Source organism: Martes martes, assembly GCF_963455335.1.
Source record: "Martes martes genome assembly, chromosome: 3".
Classification (NCBI taxonomy): domain Eukaryota; kingdom Metazoa; phylum Chordata; class Mammalia; order Carnivora; family Mustelidae; genus Martes; species Martes martes.
Genome location: NC_137890.1, coordinates 139184746 through 139200382, shown reverse-complemented (window position 1 = coordinate 139200382; position 15637 = coordinate 139184746). Strand labels below are relative to the sequence as shown.

The window sequence follows — 15637 nt, the reverse complement described above, 5'->3', positions numbered from 1 at the left end:
AAGGAGGTGTTTAATCAGAATCACTCCGGGTTTTTTCCTGTGGTGACCAAACACATTACAGCAGGATGGGAAAAGGTTAGGAAGAGTGAAGTAGTTTGGACTCTATCCTGCTCGTGTGGGAAAGCTCCAGGCGCGTCGCAAAAGTGAGAGGGTTTTGGCTCCAGACCCAGGGCTGCAAAAACAAAGACCCTGAGGAATGTGGTAAAGGAGGAATCCAAAAGCAGAACAAGGTCATGAACGGGCCAAAAGCCGTAGAGGATGAGCAGAGTGGGCTATGGGCTTCCCAGTTCAACCTGCAAGGTTAGAAGCAAGAGAACAAAGCAGATTCCGCTCTGGAGACTGGCGAACCAGGAGAAGCAACCAGGCCAGTAGAAGGGAAGTGCAGAAATCTCCCTGGCCCTGTCTGTGGGGGTGACCTCAGACACAGCAATCACTACTGTCTTCTGATCAGATACCGGCTGGTGATACAGCCCATTCACACCCCTACACCTCTGTGATAATCCTGGAACGACTGCCAGAACTGTGTGTGGCCCCTCTTCTCTTCCTTGTCTCCAGGCCACTGCACTGACCAGTCATGTGAGATCAGGCCTGGGCCCCCGCCCCACCCCCCACCACCACTGTGTCCCTCAGAGCCAGCCCAGCTCCTGTCTCTCCACTTTGGGTAGCTTTCCTCACCAGCACAATGAGGGGCTTCAACCCGATTATCTTAAAACTTCCTCCCAGGTCTAACATTCTCTGATTCCTGGATGTTACCAATTCCCAGAACCATAAAATTTAGAGATGAAAAGAACTTCGGAAGTTGTCTATTCTACCTCCTGAGCTAACCTAGCCAGAGCTCAGAAGCTCTGAAAGTTGTCTGCAGTTGTTTCTGGCTGGCCGGATACAGCAATAATCAGAGCTTAAACACCTTAACTATAAAGCATGAAAAAAATAGGTGTAAGATCTTTTAAACATCTAAGAAAAAGTTTGAAGGAGCCAACGCCCGTGGAGCGGCTTGTTCTATTGCTTGGAAGGTCATACCAAGCAGCACTTCCCAATCTCTGTTTGCACAACCTTCAGACCATCGTGAAAAATCACAAGAGTGTCAGAAAATTCTCCAAACAAAACTAATTTTCAATTTCTCATTAGGCTTCTACATTTCTAGGCCAGGATGGGATGACACGTCAAATAAAGTCTCAGAAAGGAGAATAAAAGTATTAAGGGGAAATACAGTGATACTTTGAAATGCATTCAAGAAAAATCAAAAAGAATGTCATCTGTTCTTTAACAGTGTGGTTTAGTTAGTCAGCTGCTTTTCAAAACTACTTTTGTTCTCTGATAATAAATATTCTGTCTCCCTCTTCAAAAACACTATTTTCTTAACAGGGTCTATGCCAACTATCATACTACAGAGCTTGCAGAAATCACTGGTTGTATTTAAGAAACAAGCATTTAAAACAGTAACATTTTCCATTGTGTCTTATTATTAATTACTTGAAAGTCCTAAGTTTGCGAAACAAAACAAAATGAAACAAATAAAATAAAAGTCATAAGTTCATCAAAAAATAAGGAGAGCTATATTTACAGTTTGGAAGACATCAAATTCTCCCAAAATTAACATATAGATTACATTAAGCCCATTCCAATAAAAATCCTGTTATTTCTTTTTCATGGAAATTGACAAGCTGATTCTCAAATTTATTAAGACCTAGAATAGTTAAGACCACTTTGAAGAACAGACACCTAACATACTGCAATAGTAATTATGACCCTATAGTACTGACACATGATCCACGTAGAATCACACAGAAAGTCTGGAAAAAGAAACATGTAAATGTGGTCACTTGAGTTAAAATAAAGGCCACACTGAAATCCAAAGGGGAAAATGAAAATGTCTTCTTAATAAATGGTGCTGGATCAACTAGCTTACTAGATATTCATGGCAGAAACAGACTAAAAATGAACTTGAAAATGTCTTCTTAATAAATGGTGCTGGATCAACTAGATTACTAGATATTCATGGGGGAAACGGACTAAAAATGGACTTGAAACCCTGTCCACACCAAACACAAAAAGACCGATGTAAGGCTACTGGTTACTGTTGGGGAGTACAAACTGGGACGGTACATGAGGGTGCTTTCCCAGTGCTGGAATGTTACACAGAGACCTGGGGGGCCATCCCATGAGTGCATTAATCTCTGTATTTAAAATCTGAGTCCTATATGCATGTTCTACCTCAATAAAAATTTAAATAAATACACTAGTAAAAGAAATTATCCCATTGTGCTCCATGATGGCCCAAATCATGTCTTATTTACATGTTTGCACCTTCCAGGGCACCCTCCACAAGGCCTGCTCAGTGTTTGTTGGATTTAATTAAATTTGCCAGGTAGCTCCAACTCTGTAATCTTAAAGAGATGATTTTGCTACAATATGTCTGAGTTGTGATAGCAGAACTATAGCTGTGTGCTTTCCGCAGGGCAGACTCCTTTTAAATTCCCAATGTATTCATATTTAAAATATCTGGCTCCCTCCCCCTCCCCTAAAGAGGGAGATAGGAACATTTGCATATTGAAAATCAGCCCCATTTTCAGGGTTTAACAAGATTCAAATCAAAAAGGCAAAGGAAGAAAAACAAAGAAAGGTGCTGCCATGTGGCACCCTAGCAAGCAGATGTTCATTCGGGCCCAGACACACAGATTACTATCACAATGTACTTATCTGAACATGCTATCGTCAGACCACACAGCCAAATCAAATTTTGAAGGCTCAAAGGATGTGCACTGGGAGAACATCCTGTACTCTGCAACATGAACTTGAATTCTGTGACAGAGACAGAAGGGTACAGAAGAACACTGCAGATCACCCACTGTCATTTTAAATCCTATTTATACAGTAAGAGAGAATCTGTTCTTTAAGAAAGCAATCAAAATCAACATATAAGATTTCTGCTATTAAAATGAAAACCTGAGGAACGATGACCAAAAAAGAAACATACCCCCCCCAACCCGTCTCCAGCAAATTAGATAACACACAATACTCTTGTGATTATTTTTAGATAAAGAACCATTTCGTGAAATAGTCATGAAACAGAAGAGGCTAGTTATATGTGATTTTAAATATTAGTTTGGGTGAAGAAAAATGTAAACAGCTTACCATTTCACTACATCATATTTAAATCCTAATCTCTTTAGGAGTACGCATTTGTCATGAAAATACTTTCTATTATGCTAATTATGTTCTCTTTTGTTCAAAGTATTACATCATGTCTGCACTTCTCTAACTACATTTATACCTTGCCAAATAAAATTTTATTTTAAATTTTCGTATAAAATTGGATGAGGATTCAGAAAGAAAATCTGATTCAAAGAGGCAATTGTAGTTAGCAAATTCTTAATTATAATCTATAGCATTAAGAGGTAGTAAAGTTTTGTTTTGTTTTTAGTCAAATTAAGTCAGACACACTTGGTCCCTGATTTGGGCTGACTGCAGGGGGAATAGCTTGTAGGCGACAGTCACCCCGGCAGATGGACCACTAGCACAGCACACACACCTGTAGATGGTCAGCAGTCAGTCCAGAGCGACATGGCTCTTGCGGTGCAGGAAGAAAAATCGGGGGCAGGAGTGGGGGGGGGGGAGGGAAAAGGAGAAGAGAGTGGGAACACACTCCGAGGTTGCCCAAATCCATGCACTTTATCCTCACCCATTTCCATTTTGCACACCCTTGGGTCTTGTCTAGCTCTTCACTCAAGAGTCAAGCCACAATCCAGAAACAAAATACAGGGAGGGGTCCATGGTCTGCCTCCTTCTCTTAAGCACCGACTGATTCTGTTTTGACTTCCTCTCAGGGTAGAATTCTTAACATCTTAACATGTGCTCCACAGGCTGCCCTGGTAAAAGTTTGAGGTGAAGGGGAATGTGCCGCCATCAGATTCCTAAAGTCTGGAGTTCCCCTATGAGTTATGAGCCACTGTTGGACCAGGACTAGATGAAAATAAGAGAAGCGCTGGAACTGGACAGTTTGTTCTCTGTAGTTCTGTTTCATTGTTATTTCCAGCCTTAGAAGCTATTTGCTTGATTTGATGTTCAACGAGAGCAAGGAAAGCTGGGAGACTCTAATAACCGAGCCAGTGGTGAGCAAGGGATGAAAAGCACTACTAGAAAGCTTTGGACAGCATTTTTTAAAGTGAAATTATTGGCTGGGGCTGAGGGGCCATTACAGGAAAACAAATGAGCAGAAAGCTAGTCTCCTAGGGAGTGAGGAATGAGGAGGGCTCCCAGGGCCTCACTGTAGGGGGCAGATCCAGAGTCCACCCCTCACAGGACATCACCAGCCACACCTCCCAACTCTTCTGGAAACCCAGGCCCCAGTCCTAGAAGCTTATAGAGCCCTACTGAAGGACTGCCTCTCAGGTGAGTTAGGAAAACCTACCCATTTCCCTGAAGGGGGCAAAGATGGGCTCCTGGAACCTGGAATTCCAACTCTGATACTCACGCTCTCCCCTCACCCAAACATTGCCCAGCACAGTGCTCTGTGCTATGATGTGATTAGCATGGAACAACTATCTATGAATTCTAAAATGGGCTACTTTTACAGGCTCTTAAAGTTTGGCTGGGAACCCTATCATTAAGAGTAACAATTTATGGGGGCGCCTGGGTGGCTCAGTCGTTAAAGCCTCTGCCTTCCGCTCAGGTCAGGGTCCCAGGGTCCTGGGATCCAGCCCAGCATCAGGCTGCCTGCTCAGCAGGGAGCCTGCTTCTCCCTCCCCCCTCCCCCTGCTTGTGTTCCCTCTCAAGGTCTCTCTCTGTCAAATAAATAAGTAAATAAATAAAAATCTTTAAGAATAACAATTTATGTATGAAATATATTAGATGAGTTTCAAGTTCTAGAAAACTGATGAGTGAACTTTTGAGAACAAACTTGAAAACAATTCACTTGTAAGTTAAGTTATTCCCAACCACTGAACAAATCACATAGACCTCTAGAAAAATATCATCTGCCAGCTATAAATTTTTGCTATAGAATATTTTCTGGTAGGGGCGCCTGGGTGGCTCAGTGGGTTAAAGCCTCTGCCTTCGGCTCCGGTCATGATCCCAGGGTCCTGGGATAGAGCCCCACATGGGGCTCCCTGCTCAGTGGGGAGCTTGCTTCTCCCTCTCCCTGCCGCTCTGCCTACTTGTGCTCCCTCTCTATCTCTTTTCAAATAAATGAATAAAATCTTTAAAGAAAAAAAAAAAGAAAATTTTCTGGTAGACACTCTTTTAGGGTTGTTTAAATGAAAGTGTGCAAATAATCAGGTGGAATGAAACCTAAAAAGAGGCTGAGATTAGGAACTTTTTTTTTCTTAAGGCTTCCATCTTTAAAACCATGAAATTCATCAAAGTTGCACTTTGTAGGAGGCAAAGAAGGTTTTGGGAACAAATCAGTTAGTGACCTGAAAATAAAAACGAGCATTTTTTTTTTTAAACTAATGTCTATATTGGTCAAAAGCACGTTTAGTGACAAATCTAAAAGCTAGTGAGAAGACAAAGGTAAAGTTAATGATATCACAAATTTCTAATATAATTTACTTTTGCCTACAACCAAATATTTTATCTGACTCTTTATTTTATAAGCTGTTATTGTTGGGGCACCTGGGTAGCTCAGTTGGTTAAGTGACTGACTCTTGATTTCAGCTCAAGATCCTGAGATCAAGCCCCACATCAGGATCGCTCAGCCAGGAGTAGGCTTCTCTTCCTCTCCCTTTGCCACTCCCCACCCTCCAGCATGGGCATGTGCGAATGCTGGCTCTCCTGTGTTCTCTGTCTTGCTCTCTTAAATAAATAAACATATCTTAAAAGAAAAAAAAAAGTATAAGCTGCTATTGTTACTCTATAGGCAGGGAAGGGCTGAGAAGTTCTGCAGTACAAATACACTACCAATTGCAACTCTCAAAATCACTGTGTTTTAAAAGTGTTAAATAGGGGAAATAGTAGAGTATTATTTGAGGAACTCAAGTATAATCAAAATGCAAGTTTAAAATCCGAAATCCATTTTTGGAAACTTTTATCTCCCCCACCCACAAAGAAACTTAAGAGCAGTATTTCATGACGTATCCATCCAATTCTGCCCATTTTAATTAGTAAATTTTTCAACTGATTAAAAAAAAACAAAAGCAAAACTAGTTATCATCTAAAATGGGGCCACACACTTGCAGAGCTGGGAAAATAATGCAGTTTTCCTACAAGATCAGTAAAAATTACTTGTGATATCTATGAAATGATTGAGTTTTGTTGCACAAAACCTTTCCTTGAAATCACTCCTCATCTGGGATGAAGCCCGGGTGCACCTGCTGTTCAATGGGCAGCCAAAAGGGTGGGTTCCCTGTCCCCCCATGAGGCAAACAGAGGACAATGTGATTCTTGAAGGACTCCGTTTCATTTGCAGAGACGAAGAAAGCTTTTTTTCTGAAATAGAACTAGAGAATGACCAAATAAAAAGAATAAATAGTTATATCTATGAAAGATGATGAATAATAAAAAATCTGCTATCATCTGAAGAAATTACAGGTCGCACTGGACGCATGATCAACATGTAGATGGCAAGCACATGATGATGTAATTAGCAGCATAACAAAACTGTAGACGTCTTCTCCCGTTGCCCTGAGCAAGCCTAATAAATTAGGAGAAATAAACATCATTTCAAATGGTTTAAAACAGTAAGAGTAACAATTCTGTATAACCATTATGTCATCATTTAAGCATTATATTCTCAGCCTGTCACAACCTGAATAGGTTGGCTTAGTAGCACATTTTTAAGCATAAAACTTGAAAAATAATAATGTAAAACAAGGTAATTGAATATGAAACTCTGACGTGAAGGAATTAAGGTTAAGTACCAAAACAAAAAAAGTGTTATTCTGTAAAAGTCTAAGTACTCATAAGAGGATTAAAAGAGGCAAAAAATACAAAACAATGCTGATTATAAATTCAAGAAAATTTCACTAATTAATCTAAAGCCCCAATTTCTTTCTAAAATTCCCAGGTTTATTGTGGCCTTTATTTGCCCTTTACTTTTTCTCACAAAACACATGGCAGAGCCGATTTTCATGATTTCTTTGTCACTCAGACCCTTGGTATGCTATCTTCCTGGGCGTATGATTTTGTAAATATTTTTCTTCACTTATGTCTTGTATTGTGTCTGTTTTGTCCTTCCTGGTAGCTGGTGAGATGCTGGAGAGCAAGGACCAGATACACACTCCCTAACCTTTTCCAATTTCAAGTGCAAAGAACGGTGCTCTGGGATCACTCAGGAAATACAACCAATTGGTTAGTATTTCAGTCCTTCCTGAACTTTCATGAACCTCAGCAATTTTTCAACAAGCTTAAAACTTAACCTAATTCTAGAATACAGAATACAGATGTTACAGCCAACGTTGGAAATAATCCACCAGACATCGTGTTTACAGTACCAGAGTTAAAAACAAGTTAACTGTTCATGTTAGCATCTGATCTCACTTTAAGGATTTTTAGGTTTTCATATTTGTCATCTAGAAAACTGTTCTCCATCCTCTAAAATGACAAATGCATCCATTTAAGAATTAGCTAAAAGCAATGTATGGAGAAGGACAGTGTTCAGTTCTGCGTGTTTTCTTTCCCAGGAGGTCTAGGTGTTGATTTTTTCCTCTCCCCTTTTTGTCTCTCTCTCTTTCACCATCTTTGACACACTTCTTTCCCAGTGCTATTTGAAAAATTAAAATATTCATATAATTAAGTTAAGGGTACAAAAATACATTAAGAGAAAGTAAGGAATTCAGCTAAGGGAGATAAATATTCAGTTTATTTTCGGCCTAGCCATCACCATCCCTTTTACATTTTCCCTTCATATTAAGAAATGTTTAGGGGCGCCTGGGTAGCTCAGTCGGTTAAGCCCCTGACTTTTGGTTTCAGCTCAGGTCACGATCTCAGGATCCTCGGATCGAGCCCCACATCAGGCTCCAGACTCCAGCTCTGCACTCTGCACTCAGCAGGGAGTCTCCTTCTCTGACTCTCCCTCACCCTCTGCCTGCCCCCCACCCCCGCTCGTGTGCTCGTTCCTGTGCTCTCTCTCTCTCTCAAATAAATATTTTTTTTAAAAAAGAAAGAAATGTTTAGTTTCTATTACCAAATTTGTTTGTGTGTGCTCAAATTTGCATGTATGTTTCACACACCTGATTCTAAGGAGACCTTTTGCTGTGTATCATCATCTGGCCAAGCTCCCACTGTTAAAAGTCGGTAGCAGGACAGTTTCCATCAGGTCTTACTATTTATCTCTTAAAATAACAGAACAGAGAAACCACAACATTTAAAATAATTCTACATAAAATCTCCAAGTCCAATGTTCAATTTTGAATATATGGTTTGATTTTACACCAAATATATGGCACTGCATTTAAATCACTCACGTAACATTACTACATTTTCTTGACTAAAGCTATGGTACATTGAATACAGTACTTCCACTTAAGAGCAACTTGATATGGTTCTGCTTATTCCTCTAATGCCAACAAATGTCATCTTTAGGGTTATGCAACAGCCAGTAATGGAGAGATAACTAATTTTGAACACCTCAGTGCTAGTTTAATTTTTTTTTAAGATTTTATGTATTTATTTGACAGAGACACAGCGAGAGAGGGAACACAAGCAGGGGGAGTGGGAGAAACGGGCTTTCCACTGAGCAGGGAGCCCGAGGGCTCGATCCCAGACCCCAGGATCAGGACCTGAGCCAAAGGCAGATGTTCAACCGACTGAGCCACACAGGTGCCCCTCAGTGCTAGTTTATATTTTAGTTGTTATCCATCAAATGAATAAATATTTTCATCGAAATACACTTTTTTTAAAAAGCCATTTTCTTGAAAACTGAGCAGGAAAAAGTTTGAATTGTGTTGGTGGGGGCCACTGACAGGAAGCAAGGACCAGGCTGAGTCACCGGTTCATCACATGTAACGGTTCCCCCCTCAGTGTAATACTATGAGATTTTTTTTCTGGCACCATATGCTTTAATGAAGAGTATACAAAAATGTACTTTTTGTAAATTAAGCACTGACGTATTAATATGTGATTCCTCTTAGGGATCTTGTTCAATTCATAAAACAGCTTGAAGTTGTCACAATAGGGGCAAAATAAATCAAAACACAAATCAAATTACAGTAAGATTTCCATAGAAAATTAAACTGGATCATTACATTTATCAATTTTGGTCTACAATTTTTCCCCTGGTCTAAAAAGATTTTACATGTATTTATTCTGAATAATAGTAGTCACTAACAAGCATTTATTTAGCACCTACTGTTCTGTGGATCAGATAAGAAACCAGGGAAGTGTTGATATCCCTTGCAGAGAGATACACAGTGGGATAGGAGACCATGCTTGGGGAGAATAAATGTTAGTGAACTGAGCATCCAATAAAAAACAAACTAGACAAAAAATTCCTCATCCTCAAAAAGAATGAACAATATTTAAGTGTCCATATGATTTTACTAAGCACCTATTCTTACATTCTATATGTCCCTCAGGTGATTTTTATTGGTTAAATAGACATGGGGAAAATATTTTGTTTTCTGAAAACCCTCTTTTTAATAAAAAGAAAAGGAAGAAAGACCACTTTGTCTTTAACTAGGACCCATAACTTAAAATTTCAGTACTCATTAAATAAGCTGGGGTAATTTTAAAGTTCCAATAAACCATTAAGCAAAATACAAAGTCTGAGCAATATATCAGTAAAGTTTATTTTTTTTCTTGAAACTGTATTACATGGAAATTGCCTATATTTGAACTTAAATTTAAAACCAAGATTGCCCACCACATAGGTATATCTAGTTATACTAATACTAAATGGTTGAAAATTCCCCTACTTCTCTTCACTTATCTTTTCCTACTTCTTTCTAGTAGCTCAAGATTTAGCTTCCAACATATAAAAATATAATAGATGCTATGGGAAATCCAAAAGAAAGAGCTATTTGAAGGGAAGAATGCTACAATATTGCATTAAAATGCATCTTCATTTTAACCATCCAATGACCTTGAGTCTTCCAATACCACTTCTAGATAGCCACACTAATCCACTCACTGAAGGAACTAAGGTGTATTCAAGGTGTAAAATATTGCATGGCTGTTTTGATACATTTAAGCAAACTTTATTCACTGTGTAAATGTGGTCACTCTACCCTAAGTCTTAAAGTCATGTCTCTATAACCCAACCACCTTAATATACTCAGTAGCTCTATGTACCAAATCATAACCCCTAATTCCTACAGAAACTGATGGACACAATATTCCTATGGTCACTAAAGTACAAGTTAAGGAATTCCACAAAATGGAACACAAAATTCAATTCAGAAAAACTACTTTGTTCTAGTAGCCTTCATCAATACAATCCCAAATTATACCACTCATTATTTTTCACATTTTGAAACTTAGGTTCAAATTCGTTCTTTAGTATACACTTATACAAAAACAGCTTTAAAAGAAACTTTTGTTTTAGAACATTTCATAAATACTACTTATGCATAAAAATTTTTACAGCAAGCTTTGAATATGGTATACTTTATAGAAATATCTTTTGATAACTACAAAGAAAGATCACAAATGTGTCAAATTGCATCAGTTAGTACAAAATATTAGCTAAACACTTAAAGAACATTTTGTACTTCCTTTCTTCAAAAGAAATAGAATAAGTATTTCAATTCCCATCTGTATTTGCATATATGCATTGGCAGTAATGTATGTTGTAGTATCTTTGAAATAAACAGACCATGAGGGGTGCCGTTATACTAAGTGAAACTGATACAGCCAATGTTTGAAAATATGCACACATAGCTCTTTAGGTTAAAATACGTTAAATTATCAGATTTTTTTTTTCTGTGTCGCTGAAAAGTGGATACCAAATTTAATTTTTCATAATATAGCATAGGTCATTTATAATCAGAAAACCCTTTAGAATACTATGTGCTTATATTTACGAAGCTACATCAAACCCCCTCTTAGAATGAACGTGTCAGGTGATAAAGGGAGCCTGCTGTGATAAGACCACCCTGACAGAGGAACACAAAAACACCCAACAAGCATGTAAAATCGGGTTACTTGCAGTCTGTGTCACTCTACACTAAGATACTATGACAATTTCACAATCTCCTTTACCTCCCCTCATGTCCTGCCCTTCCACAGCATCCTCAGATTTACTTTATGTTTAACACAGCTGTACTATTTTTCTAATGCTTTTCTCTTTCTGTCGAAGTACAAAACATACTGATACAGTCACACACTGTACCGGGACTCCATAGATTTTTGTTGTTGTTGTTAATAAGTGTAGAAGCAACTAACATGTTTTTAATGGGGGAAAAGTACTAAATAAAATGTCCAAAACAGACTCCGATTGGATGATTAATTCAAGAAGAATTACTTGACAGAAGTTAGTTTTGTAAACTATGGTAGCAAAACTCATTTCAAGTGCCATTTTAATTGGTATGTACTCCTTCTGATGAAAAGAAATCCAATCCAGGCATTCTTTCTTGATTCAAAACCATCATATCCATCTCTCGATTACAGGTTTCAGTCAGGTATCACTTTATAAACAATGACACCATTCCTCAGTTTTTGATATAGCTTCCAAACAGAAGTTTCAAAACAACTCTGACTAGCAAACACATCACTGTACTTTAAACAGACTGATGTTTTCTATCCCATGTATCAGGAAGGTTAAAAGACACAGCACGGAGGCAAGGATCATCACCGTAGACACCAGTTTCTAAGTGAGACCATTAACTCTTGAGGTAGATTAGGCAACACTTGTTTCTAAAAACTAACTACAAATCAAACGAATTCTCTCTTTTTCAAAAAATGACTCACACTACCCTGTTAGCAACAAATATGTCAGGGAGATAAAACAAAGCTAGGTGTTTCAAACTCTGCTTACCTAAAATCTGCATCTAGTCACTTTACATTTTAGGAGATGCCCCTTTCTGAGATAATGAAGATTCTTTGCAATAGGGAATTTAGGTTTAATTGTCGAACCTGAATACCATGTTATATAGGTCAAGTCAGTGTGTGTGTCTTTCTCCTGAAACAAAGAGATTCAAGAGTAATAGGATTTCAGATTTCATAGTAGAAACAGCAAGATATGTTTTGAGAATGTCATTTACTGTAACACAAATCAATATTAAATGCTTTATGCAGGAAGCACACTTTCAGAAAATGGGCCCTAAAGCTTTCTGGGCTCCGACCCTAATTACTGGAGCAGGCTCTCGCCGTTTGTCTCTCTCTTCAATTATTTACAGGGCAAAAAGAGCCAAATGGCATTGCATTAGCTATATTAAATGCCATGTACTTGGTTTCTAACTTACTAATGGTACATAAAAATTACTAAGGTGAATGTGCCTATAGAAACATGGCCCTTTTTCTTCTTCACCTGAGTGTACGTATTTATTATTCATACAGTTAAGTGTCGAATAGGCTGTCCTTTAGGCACCCAATGCTGCATAATTTAAACAAGTGCATTAAATATATATGATATCTAAAAGGTAATGCATTGATTATACCTCAAAATTTCTTTGAACAACATGTATTTACAATGTAGCTCACAAAAAAATGAGCACCTACCTTGGGTCCCTGAAAACAGTATGTGGGGACCACACAGAAGTGAATACTGGGTATCCTCACTTCTACCATCGTGCTGCTTTCTGGCCACCCAAAGTAAGAAGAGAACTGGGGAGAGTGAAAAGGAGGCCCTTGATTGCTAGAAAATTTCTGGTCTGGGTGCTGACAAGTGTTCTTTTTTACGTGAGCAAATACAGAGCTATGCTGTAAGTACATCACACGGACCACACACACTGTAAGAAAGGAAAGCTTATCAAGATTGAATCAGAGATCCTTTGCACCAGGCCAGCAATGTCCTCTGCCAGCAAGGAGGACATGATGACAGCCTACCAAAGAAAAGTTCAGGCGCTGCATCCGTACTTGATTCTTTTGTGATCTAGAAGGGCACCCAGAGTAGAGATAGAAGACGCTAATCACTGAAGAAAGCTGGTACATCCAACTCCAACCCTCCCAGATTATGAACGAAGCTTCCAAAGCAGTGAGACCCTCAGTCTTCATGGGCCCAATACATTTTATATACATATACATAAACACATATGTGTGTGTGTGTGTGTTTAATGCATTCGGAATGCCTCAGATCTTTCTGTGAAAATAAGGTAGGCCCACTAACAAGGTACCCAGGGTCCCTAGAAAGTCAGTTGCAGTTTGTAAGGCTACATGTCACCGGCTGTGTTACCTAAGAGTATGCCAAGGCCACTTTTGAGAAGCACCACTGGAAATGGATATGTGGTCAAAATATAGGGTAGTATTCTTCTAAAGTCACTTCTTTCTCTGCACTGAAATCTGCTCATTGTCCCTCCTTTGCAAAAGCTACCGGGAAGATTAAAAAGGACATCAATGAAGGGTGAGTGAACTTTGGCCACTTTTCCACCCAAAACACCGGCGTAAAAGTAGAAATCAGTAACCAGGTGAAGTGCCACACCGCACAAAGATCAAGGCGACGGGCGGGCGCGCAAGGCCGGAGGCGGGGAAGAAAATGTTCCGTCCTCCCCCCCCCCGCCCCCCGTCCAACGCCCCACGCCCCAGTCATCGCGCGCGCGGGAGGTAGAGGGGCGTCCCTGGGGGGCGGGAGGCCGCGCACCACTCCAAGGGAAGGCAAGAGTTAGGGCTCGCGGGGCGAGGCCCAGGAGAAGCGGTCGAAAAGCCGCACCGCCCGCGGGTCCTGCCGCGGGGCCCCAAGCGTCCGCGGCCGAACCGCCAACGCTCGGCAAGGGGCGCCGCTCGGCCCCGCGACCCTCCCCGCCTCCCCGGCCAGGAAGGGGCCGGCGGCTCTTTCCTGTCTAGTCTCTCCCCCCCACGGCTTTCTGTAACCCGATCCCCGCACTCCGCTCCCCGGGCAGCCGCCGCCCCGCGCGCCGCCCCGCGCCACCCAGGCCAGCGCTATAGTTAGCAACCCTCCATCAACTCCGCCGGGGGTGGCGGGGGCTCGCCGCGCGCGCCCCTGCCCGGGCCAGACCCGCGCACGCCCCCGGAGCCCCCCGCCCCCCGACTCCCCTTTACCTTCGCTTGAAGATACTGGGGGTAGTAGTAGGTGGCGTACTGAGGGTACATCTGCTGTTTCCACACTTTGCCCATGAAGCTGGAAGGGAGCCTGCCGTGAGCCTGCCGTGCAGGGTCGCGGGCACTTTGGGGTTTCCAAGTCTCGATCTCTCCTGCCTCTCCCTTTCCGGCGGCGGCGGCGGCGGCGGCTGCCGCTGCTCCACCTCCCAGCCCGGACCAGACGTCGTCGTCGTCCTCCTCCTCCTCTTTCTTCTCCTCCTCCTCCCAGGCAGAGAGAAAGACACTGCAGAGCGCAGAGGGCACCCCGGACAGGGCGCTCCCAAGGAGTTGCCTCCCGGAGCCTGACTGCTGCGAGGCTGCCAAGGGCTGGCGCCCGGACCGCGCTCCGCTCCGGCGAGCAGGCAGAGCGGGGCTCGGAGGTGATCAGTGCAAGTGGAAAGTGCTGCGGCGGCGGCGGCGGCGGCTACGCTCGGTGCCAGGCGGCATCTGGGGTGGGTGCGCCCGATTGGGAGAGGGGAGAGGGGCTGGCGCGCCGCGGCGGTGGGGGGAAGGGCGCGCGGGGCGGGGCTTGGGCGCCGCGGAGCCCGGGACCCGCTGGAGGTGAGGGCTGAGTTTTAACCACTCCTCACCTCCAGGGCTCGCGGTTGGACGGGCGGAAACCCTGGGAGCCCGGATCGCTTTGTGTCGGGGGTGGGGGTTGGGGGGGTGGGGGTGACTTGGGGGACCTAGCTTAAGAACTGCAAAGCGGACGGACACCTCGTTGTCTTTCCTGAGTTTTTTTTTTCTTCGTAAGGGGGAGGGGAAGTAAGGGGAAAGTGGAGGAAATCTGATCAATTTCTCACTTCCCCCGCGCAATGATTTTTTTTTTTTTTAAAACAAGAGATCGAAAATGATTTAGTGCCCAACCACAAAGCTGGAGTCGGGACACTTGGGTTCTGTTCCCCCTCACCCCCAGGCCACAACACTAATTTTCTAGGTGACCTTGGGAGGTTAGTGTCCTTCGGTTTGGGTTTCCCAGTTGTGAGAGGTGAAATCTTGCCCCCTGCGCAAGGGGAGGCAAGCTCTCTGAAATATACACACACACACACACACACACACACACACACACACTCTCACGCCTCACAACAAACAGACGGATCCTTCTAAGGGGAGATGTCGCAAAGAGGCAGAATGTTATTATTAGAGGACACAATATAGACATCAGCTTTTCCCTGCCTCTTTCTAATGCTGCCAGACAGTCTGTCAACTCCCACTCAGGAGCAAGGAAACTCCCTGAGTTTAGAATATTTTAAGGCCATTTTGAAAGTCGGGCTGGCATATTGTTGCAGTGTGCTTCAGTGACATATAAAATCAATCTCTCTTTCTGCCTCTCTCCATTTCCTAATTGTCACAGTTCTAGACAGCCCCAGACAGCCGTGGTCCAGTTCACTACGTAACTGGATATAATTTAATGGACTTAATTGGTCCCTGAAGCTGCCTGTAGAAGACTTTTATATTCTAGCTCCAAAAGAGTACCAAAATGTACAACAGAATAAGTAAGAAATCA

General features: G+C 41.9%; 1 protein-coding gene across 4 annotated transcripts in view; it reads right to left on the bottom strand.

Moving 5' to 3' along the window:
* RBMS1 (RNA binding motif single stranded interacting protein 1) overlaps positions 1-14677 on the bottom strand; it is a 210196-nt gene extending 195519 nt beyond the window's left edge. For 3 of the 4 annotated variants that reach the window (XM_080798701.1, XM_080798704.1, XM_080798702.1), the window contains exon 1: positions 14092-14527. In XM_080798701.1, the coding sequence (XP_080654827.1) occupies positions 14092-14166 (75 nt within the window). In that variant the 5' untranslated portion in view covers positions 14167-14527. Of the gene's footprint in view, positions 1-14091 lie in introns of all 4 variants that reach the window. The other variant, XM_080798706.1, reaches the window with a different exon arrangement.
* Positions 14678-15637: the final 960 nt, after the last annotated feature.